The sequence below is a fragment of the Zosterops lateralis genome (assembly GCF_965231275.1).
Source record: "Zosterops lateralis genome assembly, chromosome: 1".
NCBI classification, from domain to species: domain Eukaryota; kingdom Metazoa; phylum Chordata; class Aves; order Passeriformes; family Zosteropidae; genus Zosterops; species Zosterops lateralis.
This window is the reverse complement of record NC_139762.1, coordinates 59,040,922-59,053,852: the sequence shown is the minus strand read 5'-3', so window position 1 is coordinate 59,053,852 and position 12,931 is coordinate 59,040,922. Positions and strand designations below refer to the sequence as shown.

The following is a 12,931-nucleotide window of genomic DNA, read 5'->3' as shown; positions in this document are numbered from 1 at the left end:
TTAAAGAATTTCTAACATTTTGTGAAGGTACTGTTGTTGTTGTAACCCCAGTATCTTAGTCATAAATAAAATAAGGCTGTTGTAGGATGTGAAGAAGGGATTATGTACCTGAAAGCCTGAATATTTTTCTAGCTGTGCAAGTTGATCTCATACAAGACAATGTTTCTTTCACAAACTTCATCCTGCCACATAGTGTATTATTCATGTATACATTTGGTTTTCATGTCTAATATGTCACCATATGTAATGTTAACAAAACTTCAGCAGTTCAAACTGCAGGCTATAATTGCTAAAAGTAACAAGTCTATAACAAGTTTTTTAGGAATGCAAGAAATAAAATTAATCTGTCTTCATTTAGTAACAAACTAGCAGACATTACATACATTTCAGATACCATAAACAGTTTGTAGTATCAAAGGATTGTAGAATGTAAAGGAGTGGCTGGTTCTCTGCAGCTAAAAAATGGCAGTCACAACAGTTTTAAAAATAAAATTCTGGGCAGGACTTAAGAAGCTGATCTTTGGATAAAATCAGAAATCCATAATACTGTATGTGGTGTTATATAGTGTGAGCTGATCCACATTATGAATTGAGAATCCTGGAAGGGCATTTGTTGATGATGTGTAGTTGTATAATGTTTGACTGGTATTATGCACATGTATACAAATTTTCATCTGCACATGCATTCATATTTACAGAATGTTTCAGTTTAATGAGCCTGTGAGGTACTACTGAGTTTAATGAATGACTGCATGAGCAAGGATCTGCCTATGAAGATATGATGACAACTATATATTAAGTAAACATTCTGTTTTAATAGCCAAAGGTATTACTAAATCAAGTAAAGAGATGTGCAGTTGAGAGAGACTATGTGAGTTTTTCCTCCCGCTCGCTCATCTCTCCCTGTGGGTTTTTGTATATTTGTGCAGTTGTTTGAAAGCTGAAAATGCTACCATGAAGAGCAATTCTCCACCCATATTTACTAAAGAAGGCAGCTGTAAGACTAGAGAATTATACAAGTGGTGCCCTGGGAAGACAGTAGGGAATTTGACCTTGGAAAGATGAAAGGAAGGAAAGGAAAGTTGATAAAGTGCTAATAAAATAGATCTGGGACTCAGGGTGGAAAAGGAGCTAAAAGAAGAAATCAGCAACAAAGAAACTGTTCGTGCTGCAAGGGAGAGAAAGCACAGATATCCTTTTAATAATGTTCTTTATCATTTCCACTCATACATTAAAACTATATGGCAGAGAAATTAAATGTTTCCATTTGAAAAAAGCCTTAAATTTCCTTTTTGTTTCTCAAAGATAATGCTTGAAACACTAGTAAAACTATCATATTGAACAAATATGCTTTAATATAATGAGAAATTGATGTTAAATGGAGTCTTAAAAAAAGATGAAGCTACAAAAAGCATATAAACAGCATAAAAATTGCAGCATGACAGAAAAAAGCCTAAGACTTGGAAGACTAGCAGGTCTTTATCATAATTTTTTTAGGACTTCTATTGATGCAATGTTTGCAAATCACTGGAGCCTAAGGAAAATAATGTAAATGGTTCATTATTTAGCTTATTGAACTTTCCTGCAGTTAGGTTGACGGATGATGCCAATGTTTCCCAATCACCAAAGTACCATTTTAAAAGCATTTTTTATTGAATAAAGTGCTTTGAATATTGCACCCTGGAGCTTTATTTAGGGAAATGGTTCAATTGATGTTTTCTGTTTAACCTCAGCACTGACCTATCACAACATATTTGGTTAATAAGCAACATTATCATTTAATAGACTTAACCGGTTTTATGCATTGTACTTTCTCAACATTGCAACTCTGTTCTCTTAGATTTTGTTTATGGATCTGACTTGATTGCAGTCTTTTGAAACAAGATGTTATTTTCTCAGTTGTCTGTTGCATCATATAATATTGCATGATCACACCATAGGATGTAAAGAGCAGAGAACAGTATGTAAGTATAAACTATTCTTCCATGCAGGAAGGCATAAGGAACAGCTCAGTAATATGCTGACTACAGTACACCCTTAATGAACTGACTTGAGGAACTCTTTTGAAAATCCTCACATCTGTGTGTATATGTGTGCATCCATATACAGATATAATGTAACCATAACAAAGTATGCACATTTAGAAGTAGGTACATTCATCATAAAAGATGTTAGAGTAACCTGAGATAAGTAACTGCATTTGTATTCATAATGCAAACCCTACTTATGCCAGGCTCTTTGTTTCTTATGATAAGTGATCAATATTTCATTTTCTCTGAAAGAGTGGAAAGTTTCATTTGTCTGTCACTTGTCCTCTACAGCTGTGGCATAGCAAACAATAAACATTCACTGAGAACCCACTGGATGAAACCACCATGCCCCCCCCCAAAAAAAAAAACCAAACCAAACCACCAACACTGAGCTTCAACTTTGCCATCATAGGTGTGGGTTCAGCTCATCTGTAGAAAGCCAGCTACCCTAATGTAATGAACAATCATAAAAGGATATAAGCTAAGTAGGCAAAGTGATAGAGTTCAAAGGTCAGAGACCCAAGCAATTCAGGGCATGCTATGAACAGGAGCCTTTGAAGACCTTTGCTCCCCTTAGTCAGAAAAGGTTGATCAGTCATGATTTTTAATGACTGCTTACTCTCATAAACCAGCCATTTATTGGTTATGCTTTGTCCTGTGCTGTTATAGTCTCAAGCATTTCTAATTCCAGGATCTTGAATATTTAACTACTACCTTAAAGTGTGGTCAGTTATTTAATTCCAACATTTTTGTCCAGAGACAACAGAGTTGCTAAAATTAATTACAAGGATACAAAGCCAATCATTTAAAAACAGACAGGGAAATTATATGCCCTTAGTGAAGCAGCTTTTGTGTTTACAAAAGTGAAGCTGTAATGTATGAGACATGTTGTATTGTTTAATTCATTTTATTGTGTGTGCTTATTGAAGCAAGACTAATTGTGTTGTTTTGTCAATGTATTGTGAAAAGCAAATCACTCAGTAGCATAAAACCATCACTTGTGTGACCTTCGAGACCCACAAAGAATAACTACTCCATAGCTTGTCTTGAATATTGATTGGTAGTTTTTTCACATGATCAAGCTGTATTTTTAAGTTAATAATTTTATTTTAATTATGAAGGTGTTTTTATGAAAAGTGATGGACTGCAAATGTTAGTTGCAAAATCATTGTTTATAAATATAAACAAACCAGCACTGACTGGAGACAGATATGAATTGTTGAACAGTCCTGATGGAAATGGTTGGAAATACTCAGGCAGTGGGGAAAGGATATCTCACTCCTTCTTTTCTGTTTCCAAAGCAATAGCCTTAACTTAAAAATACTACACTTACAATGTCTCTATACCTTATACAAGTCTGATTTTGAAAGCAGATTCTATTGTCTGAAGTGAAGATACTCTTAAATACTCTGAAAGAAATACAGGCAGGTTATATGAGAATTCTTCTTACAAAATTTCCATCTCTAGTCCTTCTTTCTTACCCTACAAATTGCTCCCTCATATATGCCAAAACCATTGAAGACTTTATTTGTGCAGGTTCTTTTTTGGTTAAAGTGGTCAGGTTCATAGCAGTGCTCCAGGAAAGCTGTGAGTACAACTGTGGTGGAACTCCCAAACTGCCCTATGAGGTGGAGAACTGCCAACTGCAGCTGTGAGGCAATGGGTCTTTTTCTTAAACTAGTGTTAGCGCAGAAGAGAATACTGTAGATTGAAAATGACAGTTTGTTCATAAACTGTTTTGAGCAACAAATACTGTAAATTTTGAGCAGCTCACTATTTCTGCTAGGGAGCAGGAATTATAGTCTGGGCCATAAGGAAAGGAAAGCAGGAGCTGGGCATGATAGCCAGGCTGCTAGAGACTGTGGCCTTAGGAGTGAGGTGCACAGCCCCAGAATCCGAGTATGGTGAACAGAGCAAGTTCTGTGATGGAAACTTGCAGTCAAGAGTATGTGTTATTGTACAGGTCAACGCTAAAGAAGTGCATAAGCTGTTTGGTTTGATTTGGTTCCATAAATGAACATTTCTAAACAAATGGGATGATTTTGTCCCCAAAACATGGACATGCAGCCATGGTCTGCTTATGAAAGTTTCACTTCTTCATGCCCCTCTGGAAATGCACTCATTCCTCAAGTGTGACTGAGTTAGAAACACACTCCTACTTAGAGAAGCTGCTTCCATCTCGTGAGCTGGTACTGCTCTAGGTGATATTGTGGCTTGCACAGTTACTGCTTGATTTGGGAGAGTTTCCTTATGAAATCACTGAATTTGACTTAGAGTGGAAATCTGTGTCCTGGTAATTAGGTGTTTGATATTTGGGTCTGTGAACTATAGAAGCTCAGAGGGTTAGGTGGCCTCTAGTGGGGAGACTGCTGACAGAAGCAACCAGAGTTCAAGAAGTGGGCATGTGGTAAATGGAAGCATCTGAAAGATTTAGGGTAAGAATGCTAAATGAGGCATTTCTCACTAGCTTGCATCAGATCTATTGCATATCTGTTTCACAGTGCATTTATTCGCTCCTTTCTTTCCTATTTTGGAAGTTGGTTCTTTGACATTGTCACGTGAGAGGTGAATGGCCATTTTTACCCTTTGGGTTGCTACTGAGGAGGAAGAAAATTAGCAAGTTAGTAACCACAATTCCCTCTTTGCTTCCACGTACATTACGTGCCCTAAGAACGCTACACAGTTAGTGGGTTCACTCCATACCTGTGTCTCAGTAATGGGAGGACCATTTACCCACCTATACGCTTGTCTCCCAGGCAACTGGTTCCATAGAAGGGAAGCTTTGTGATAAGTCAGAGAAGATCCATAAAATATTCAAATAAGTCCCTAATCTGGATTCAGGAAACTTGACACATTTCATCAGTGTTTGTGTATCAGCAAATTAATGATTATCAGCAAATAAATATTATCATTGCAATGGATTGTTTTAAAACAAAATGGTAGCATTACCATCAAAGCCTTTTGTGCTTGTCCAACCTTTAGTTGCTTTATCTGACTTCATCCATTATGTCAAGCTCTGTAGAAGCCACAGCTGCTGCATTTTCTTGGCATTCTAGGAGTTCTTGATTTAGGCACACTAGATTGTAAGACCATTTTAATGTGAAGTTTCACAAATGTATTGAAGAGAAGAGAATATATATTGAAGAGAGGAAACCTCAAGAACAGAGACTTGAGAAGAGAGACAAGAAGAGGGAATCCTTTTTCTGAACTCTCTATAGCCAGCCTTTCAGTATATATATATCTGTTAAGATTTATCCTGTAGATGTTCATGCAATTTGTGAAATACTTGTTTAGAAAAAAAAATCTACATTCTGAAAGCTCCAGGTATTTTAGTGGTAAGATCTGGATATGTTGTTTTGGATGCTGCTCTGTTTCATTCTGAGTGATGAGAGTCAAACTTGTCTTTCTCTCAAGTTTTTTCAGTGTCCTTGTAGGCATCTGTTTGACTCTTGAGCCTTATTGACTGTTTCTTGTATGGTATTTGCCCTGATCAATTTAAAAGAAAAAATAGATATGCATAAATAGACCACGTATAAGAATACAAAATGACTGTGCTGCAAAATACTAATTCAAATGGTATTCAAATTGGTAATTCAAATTGGAAGCCAAGCATAAATGAAATAATAAACAGGTTTGAGTCACCAAATATAGAACACTTTAGTCCTAGCTGCAAAGGGACACAAATAAGATGATAGAGTTTTAGCAGAAATATGCAATTTGGGGTTCAGAATGTACTAATAACCCTTCACTGTGAAAATTAACCTTGCAAGTAGTGGATCGTTTACAGTTTATATGCTACTGATGGAGAAGAAAAGTTTGTAAAAAGGCTTCCTGTAGTTTTCAAGAATTTAAAATAGTGTTTTTCAAAGTGTGTTCTAGTCTCTTCCATTACTGCATCATCTTACTGTATTTTCATCTGGTGATGCCTACACAGATGGCAGTACTAGGGTTTTTTACAGGTTCAAACAGGATTTTATTGCAATTTTGAATTTTTGTAGAAGCTGAAGTATTTTATTTGCTTTGTGTGAAATTCTTAGTGACCATCATGTCTGTTGAACTTACCTAGGGAATTTTCTACTTGTATTTTTTTTTTATGAGAGTACTTGATTTTATTTTTTTTTCATTTTACCTGAGATTAATCCATAAAAATCCAGGATCTATAAAAATCATGTGAACTTCATAATGGTTACCTTTTTAGTGATTTAAAAATCTGTTTTCCAGTAATGATTAGCATTTGGAAAATTAAAAGTAAGTTGAGGAGGGGAAGTTTTCTTTAAACAGAAAAAAAAAAAAAAAAAAATATATATATATATAGAATGTGTGTTTTATATAAAACAGTAAAATCAGTAAAGCAGTTTTCCTGAAATATTAATTTTTGAAGGAATAAACCACACAGTGGTGATGGGAGATATTTAAAGTATAATATAGAAAAATGTTGAAGTTAGATATCGTGCAGTTCAAAGCAGCAAAATTTTGAAAAAGGGCCTTTCCCATGTGACTTTGTGGGATGCAGTATTGTAAGCTTGATTTCCATCTTATTTGATGTCAGAAGTCATATTACTGTTCAAGTATTAAAATGATGCAAGTGAGCAAAGTAAACTAAAAATAAGGTTCTTTGCTTACATATTTGCTATCTATTACATTGTCTCAACTTACACGTAACTGTAGATGTAATAAAACATTTTATATGGAAATACTCCCAATACTTTACTTACATAAGTCTTGTTGACATAGAAATCATATTCTCATTTTGCAAAATTTCTACTTGATGTCCTTGATGTATTGTTGAATACATGTGGGGTATTTATTAGAACAGTTATTTCTGAACAATATATTCTGAATACCACATTTTCAGCAATAAGTTCAAAAATGCTTTTATATTCTTCATAAGAAATTTTATAAGCTCTTCAAGGGAAACACTTAATTTGATGTGTTAAGATTTTATATTTGGTCTGCTGCTGTTCACTTATTTTTCCCCTAGATTCTTGGAAGAGTTTAGGCTTTCACCCTAGCAACAGTTGTTTGGCTTTAGCCTAATTTACATAACGGTATCATAGACCTTTCACACTTAAATATGTCTCTTTTTTTTTTTTTTTTTTTTTTTTTTTTTTTTTCCTCTCCTTCTTTCTTTAGGTAGCTCTGGTGCAGTGGACAGAGAGTGTGGGGCTCACTCTGGTTAACAGGGATCTGACCTCAATGCAGCTGAAGACCCCTGGTGGACACATCCTGACATACTATATCCTGCAGATCTTCCCCTTCACTTCCGAGAGCAAGCGCATGGGCATCATAGTTAGGGTAATTTGGGGGATTTTCTGGGTGTTTGGTTTGATATTTTTACAAATGCTGGCAGATCAGACTAATTCACTCCTTCTGCAACAGACAATAATACAGAAATTCATTGATTAAATTCGCCTGTGTTTGGATTCACTGAATAGGGAATGAACGTTGGTTGTATCATTAAAATGTGTAACAAGCATTTACACTAAGTTATTTGTAAATTTTTAATTACCAGGTATTTCACAGCTCTCTGTTTTCAGTTGATATTTGCTACTCAAGAAACAAAATATAAGTTAGAGTGGACATAAGAGTGATATTTTAAAATGTAGTTTAGGGATGCTGAGAATCTGTTATGCTTGTTGACTTCAGTTAGAATGGGTCCTCTTACATGGAAATAGAGGATACGTATCTCAATGGAATCAAAGATAACACTGGAAATAGTAACATGAAGTAATAAAATTTACCCACTTCTTGGCAAGGTACTTGGTCTTTTATAAAAGGGAACCTATTGAGTGCTTCACAAGTTATTAGTAGATAATTGTTTTGACTTTATACACAGATATTCCTTGCCCCCCACCTCCATTTCTTTTTGTAAAATTTAGGATGAATCTTCGGGAGAAATTACATTTTACATGAAGGGTGCAGATGTTGCCATGTCCACTATTGTACAGTACAATGATTGGTTAGAAGAGGAGGTAAGAAAGAAAATCAACATTTACAAAAATTAAAATTTTATGAAAATTTAAAATCTAAAACATATCAGATGTTATTGGGATATTTTTAAGGGATAATCTTTAAACAGGCAGTGCAGGAATGGATTTTGAACTTCAGTTATGCATATCCTGAATGGTTTTTAAGAGATTAAAATAATTTCCAATTCCTGAGTAAAATACAAGAAAAGTGAAGCTGGTAGTAGAAGCAGGACACATTCCTACTTAAAACAAGGAAAGTTGTTTTTCATTGACTGACCTTTCACATAAAACCTAATTACTTCTGAGAAGTATTCTGCTATAAATCTGTTTATCCTGAAATGCCCTTGTTTGATCAAAATCCACAGTGAGGTATGATTATGAATTACAGACTTTGATAAGCATTGCATCCAAACTATTTTTTTACCATATTTATTAAACTTCAAATAAAATAGTTAGTGACTGCATTTCAAACCTGATTAATTTTTTTCACTCTATGTTCTAGTAGGTACCAGCAATCATCTTATTTTTGACCCTACTTACAGCCAATATGTTAATACAATGATTACACCATGTATGTTCATAATGGTATTGGCAATATGAATCAATATCTGCTTCAGGGCAGTTTGATTTATTCAGGGACATGAATAAATTAAACTCCCTCAAGACCTAGCAAAATGTCATAAAAATTACTTTTGGCGATAATGATGCACAATTAATTGTAAAATACTTGTTTAATTTATTTAGCTTTATGAGGTCAAATCAATAAGTCTTTGCACTGGAGAGCCTTGTTTTTCATTAAGACATGCTATTCCATGGCTATTTTTAATGTGTAGATGCTTTTCTGATAAGAGATACGTTCAGTGAAAAAAGAAATGTACCTCTGTTACGTCCCTCAAAAGTAGTTTTAATTTATTTTAAAGCTTCATCCTAAAAGAAATTTTCTTTAGGCTAGGAGAGGAGATCTAATTGACTTACTGATAGCAAACCACTTCATCTGGGGAATCTGGGAAGTATAATTGCTTTTCATCCTGTTTGTGGCTTCTCCAGAGTATTTTCAGAGTCTAAAGAAACACCTAAAGTTAGGGTACAGATACACCCTGTTAGCATACAGTATAAAGCATGACCACAGTATTGAATATGTGCATAACTATTCTGTGCTTTGGTTTATTTAGTGTGGTAATATGGCACGAGAAGGACTGCGCACACTGGTTGTTGCCAAAAAGTCACTTACTGAAGAACAGTATCAAGATTTTGAGGTATGAAAGGATAGAGCGATCTTGTGCTTTATCATATTTGATTACTTCAAGGAGAACATTCCTTTTTTTTTATTTTTAAGGGTGCGAAAAATAGGTAATTGAGGTATTGTCCACAATCTGTTAAAGGCTTTGTCATTTATTAGTGGTGGTTCAGCAGTCATATGTAGGATCCTGTTTGCTTTATTGTTGGATTGGACAGTGTTTTCCCAGCAGCTAGTGTAATGTTATTTTTGTAGCTTCAGCATGACCTAAAAAATCTACTTGTTCTCAAAGATAAGGCCTTTCCTCCTTAGAAGCTGTGATGCCTAATTCTTAATAGTTCTTCAGGAGACATTCTCTTTAGGTGAATTGTCAGAAGAGCCCTGTATAGCATTGGGTACAAAGTAAAATTGCTCCTTTAGTCCTATTCTTCATTAAAGATATTTAAAGAAAAACATTTAGCCTAATGAATCCATGCTATCACTGAGTGGTAGACTGAATGTATACTTTATGAGTCGTAGCAAACTCTAAGTGGGTCTGTGTTTGTGCAAACAGAGTCGATATAACCAAGCAAAATTAAGCATACATGATAGAAACCTGAAGGTTGCCGCTGTTGTAGAGAGTTTGGAGCGAGAAATGGAATTACTGTGTCTCACTGGAGTAGAAGATCAGCTGCAAGCAGATGTTAGACCAACTCTAGAGATGCTAAGGAATGCTGGAATAAAGGTACTGAACACATATTGCTGACATAACAGGTTATCATTCATTAACTTTTTAAAATCAGGATGTAATTTATATTTGTCTGTATTTAGGTTCTTCCAAAGTAAGAAATACGTCAAGTCCTAAGCACATTCTGGGCATGAACTAGCAGAAACAAATGATACTGTGTGTGAAGTTCCCTTGCCTACCACAGGTTTCATCAATCTCAAACTTAGTTCTGTAGGAAAACTACCAATGAATAGATGTATGTGTATCTCAGTCATTTATCCCCTGGCTGTCTACAGTAAGCTGTCCTTGCTGACACTAAATGAGTTTGGCACAAGATTTGTGTGACAACAATGTTTTCAGGTTTGGCACTTGAAAGAAGTTTCAGCAAAGATCAAAAGGTGAATTATTTGAACTAGAATTCAGAACTGCCCTTGGGGTTTGTTCAGTTCATGTTAAAGGGATGGCATGAAAAGCCAGGCAGAAGAGTTGGTTTGCTAGACACCTATCAATTGCACATATACAAGTAATGCATTTAGGGAGGGTTTCAAGTAAGTATATGAACAATATCTGAGGGAGGGGGCAAGATTATAAACATTTTGCTTTAAGCAATGTCAAGCTCTGCTCCAAATAGCTGTAATTGCTTTGCATTGGTAAAACTAAGTCAGACACAGTGGGATATTTTGCATATGCTGCTTGTGCTGGACTTCAGCCCCCTCCACTGTCTGCTGGGAGGGCAGCTCAGCAGGACAAAGCAAACCAGGAAAATTCTGGAAGGCAATGACAATAATTTCCTTACACTGGTGGTTGAGTTGTCTTGCTAACTAGTCATCGGACTAACAAACCTTGGTGTTAAGGGGCTGAGAGAGCTGTCACATGCTAAGAATGTAACAACTTTATCCCTTCAACTTTACTGCCTTCTCAGTTCTGCATGGTTAGTGGGCAGGATCTCTTTGGAGTGTTGGGACTGTAGCTCATGCTCCAAGATTTGCTGTCTCATGGCTTGGCTGCTGCTTTCTGAGATTAACACCAGGGTCACAGACTGTTGTGTTGACATTTTGCTGACAAATGTCATCTGTATCCTCATTTCTCTGATCAAGGTAATATCAGGGCCATAGGGAAAGGATTTTTTGCTTCTCCAGAGCTTTACTTTGTCTTCATATACATTGAGATGTTGGCCCTTGTGAGAACAGGAGGGGAATGGAGCTGCAAAAAGCAAAGACAGTGCTTTTCTGATTTGCCTACTATTGCAGTAAAAACGGTTCATTAATTTTATTTTAAAATGCACAAGTCAGTATATTTTCTTCAATAATCTAATCCAAAAAGGTGCCAGAGGAAAGTTGGAGAGAGATGTCATTTAGATTTGGAGAACAGACATGCTAATGTCCAAAGGAGTAAACTCTTATATTACTTTGCAGATATGGATGTTAACAGGAGATAAACTGGAGACAGCAACTTGCATTGCAAAAAGTTCTCACTTAGTGTCTAGAAATCAAGATATTCATATTTTCAGACCTGTAAGTATAGTTCTAACTTTTTTTTTGTTGATTCATCAAGGGATGGCTAATAGCAGTGTTGCTGTAATTCGATTAGTAGTTGGCTGGTTGTTGAAAGTTGTTGGGTTATTGTACTGAGTGTCATAGTAATGGTCAGGAAAGTAGTACGTAGGTGGTTATTCAAGGCTTTAAAATTACAAAGCATTTAAAGGTGTTGGTTTTTAGAGTTGTTGATGTGCTGTAGAAATGTTTTTAGCCATGTTTGGGTAACCCAGGTTCAACACGCATTTTACACCCTTCACAACAGACATAGCAAGAGACCTCTAAGTAGTGATGGAGTTTGTGTGAGATGAGGTGCTGAGCCACTAAGAGACTGTCCATGCATTTAGGCTGTCTGAGTGTCCTTCTTGCCTGTTTTAGCATTTTCATTGATAGAACTCTTTGGACTCAAGCAGAATTAATCTTGAATGAAACTGCTAACATCCTCTGTATAAACATAAATCAAATTGCTATGAGAATTTTTTTTCACATCATTATATATATGCACATTTTACCTACAGACTGGTTGAGTAATTGTTAGAAAAGTAAACTGAATCATCTTTTTTTATACATTTTATATGTGTAGTATCCACTTGACTGAAGCCAAACAAAAATAGATTTTCCAGACGTTGATTGATGTTGTATGATCAGACATAATGTGTCTGTTCTAAATGAACCACTTGCACCTACAGAAATAATTATATGAATATAATTTACATGTAAATGTATTTCCTTCTGAAGCATCAGAATGGCAAATTAGGCCCTGCAGACTACTATTTGCAATTAAATTATTAATGTTTCTGATAAAACTTCAGATCAATTTTTGTTGACCTTTCCATGTTGTAACACCACAAATTAAGTCTTCCTGAATAAAATGTATTTAGTTGAGTCAGATTTTTATTTTCATTACCTTGACTGGTAATAAGACGTCAGCATAAAACTGTGTTAATTTAGAATACACAAAGTTTAAATTAGTTAGAAAATGCATTTATGCAGAATTATTTCTGTGGCTGTACTTGTTACAAAGAAATAATTACTGAATTAATGTAAGAAAATATCAACCACTGTAACACTTCTACTGTAGTTACAAATTAGAAAGAAAAAACTTCATGCTAATCTCTTTCCAAAAAGCTGTGTTTTGTTTTTTTTTTTTAACAAAACTGTTTATTCTTAAAAGTCTCAGCTTCTACAGTTTGTAATTCTGAAGGTATTTACGAATTAAAAAAAAAAAAAAAAAGCATTCTGTTAGGTGAAATGTAGAACAGAGAGGGCAATTATTGCACATCAGCATGCATAAGTGCTGACATCTCTTCATTGCTGCAGTGCAGACAGAATGTACTAGGCCAGCACAGTCTGGTGTTCCCAACAGCTGTCAGACAAGAAGGTTTCTCTTTACATCCTTAATTGTGGGAAAGAAGGAAAAAAAATCTGAATTGGGGCGTGTGTATGGGTTTTTC

At 35.3% G+C, this 12,931-nt stretch overlaps 1 protein-coding gene across 4 annotated transcripts in view; it reads left to right on the top strand.

The window, feature by feature from the left end:
- Positions 1–12,931, top strand: part of ATP9B (ATPase phospholipid transporting 9B (putative)) — a 151,029-nt gene that overhangs the window by 126,151 nt on the left and 11,947 nt on the right. For 3 of the 4 annotated variants that reach the window (XM_083856757.1, XM_083856756.1, XM_083856758.1), the window contains exons 16-20: positions 7,164–7,325; positions 7,910–8,002; positions 9,172–9,255; positions 9,790–9,960; positions 11,358–11,456. In XM_083856757.1, coding sequence (XP_083712883.1) covers positions 7,164–7,325; positions 7,910–8,002; positions 9,172–9,255; positions 9,790–9,960; positions 11,358–11,456 — 609 coding nt within the window. The remainder of the gene's footprint in view (positions 1–7,163; positions 7,326–7,909; positions 8,003–9,171; positions 9,256–9,789; positions 9,961–11,357; positions 11,457–12,931) is intronic. The other variant, XM_083856759.1, reaches the window with a different exon arrangement.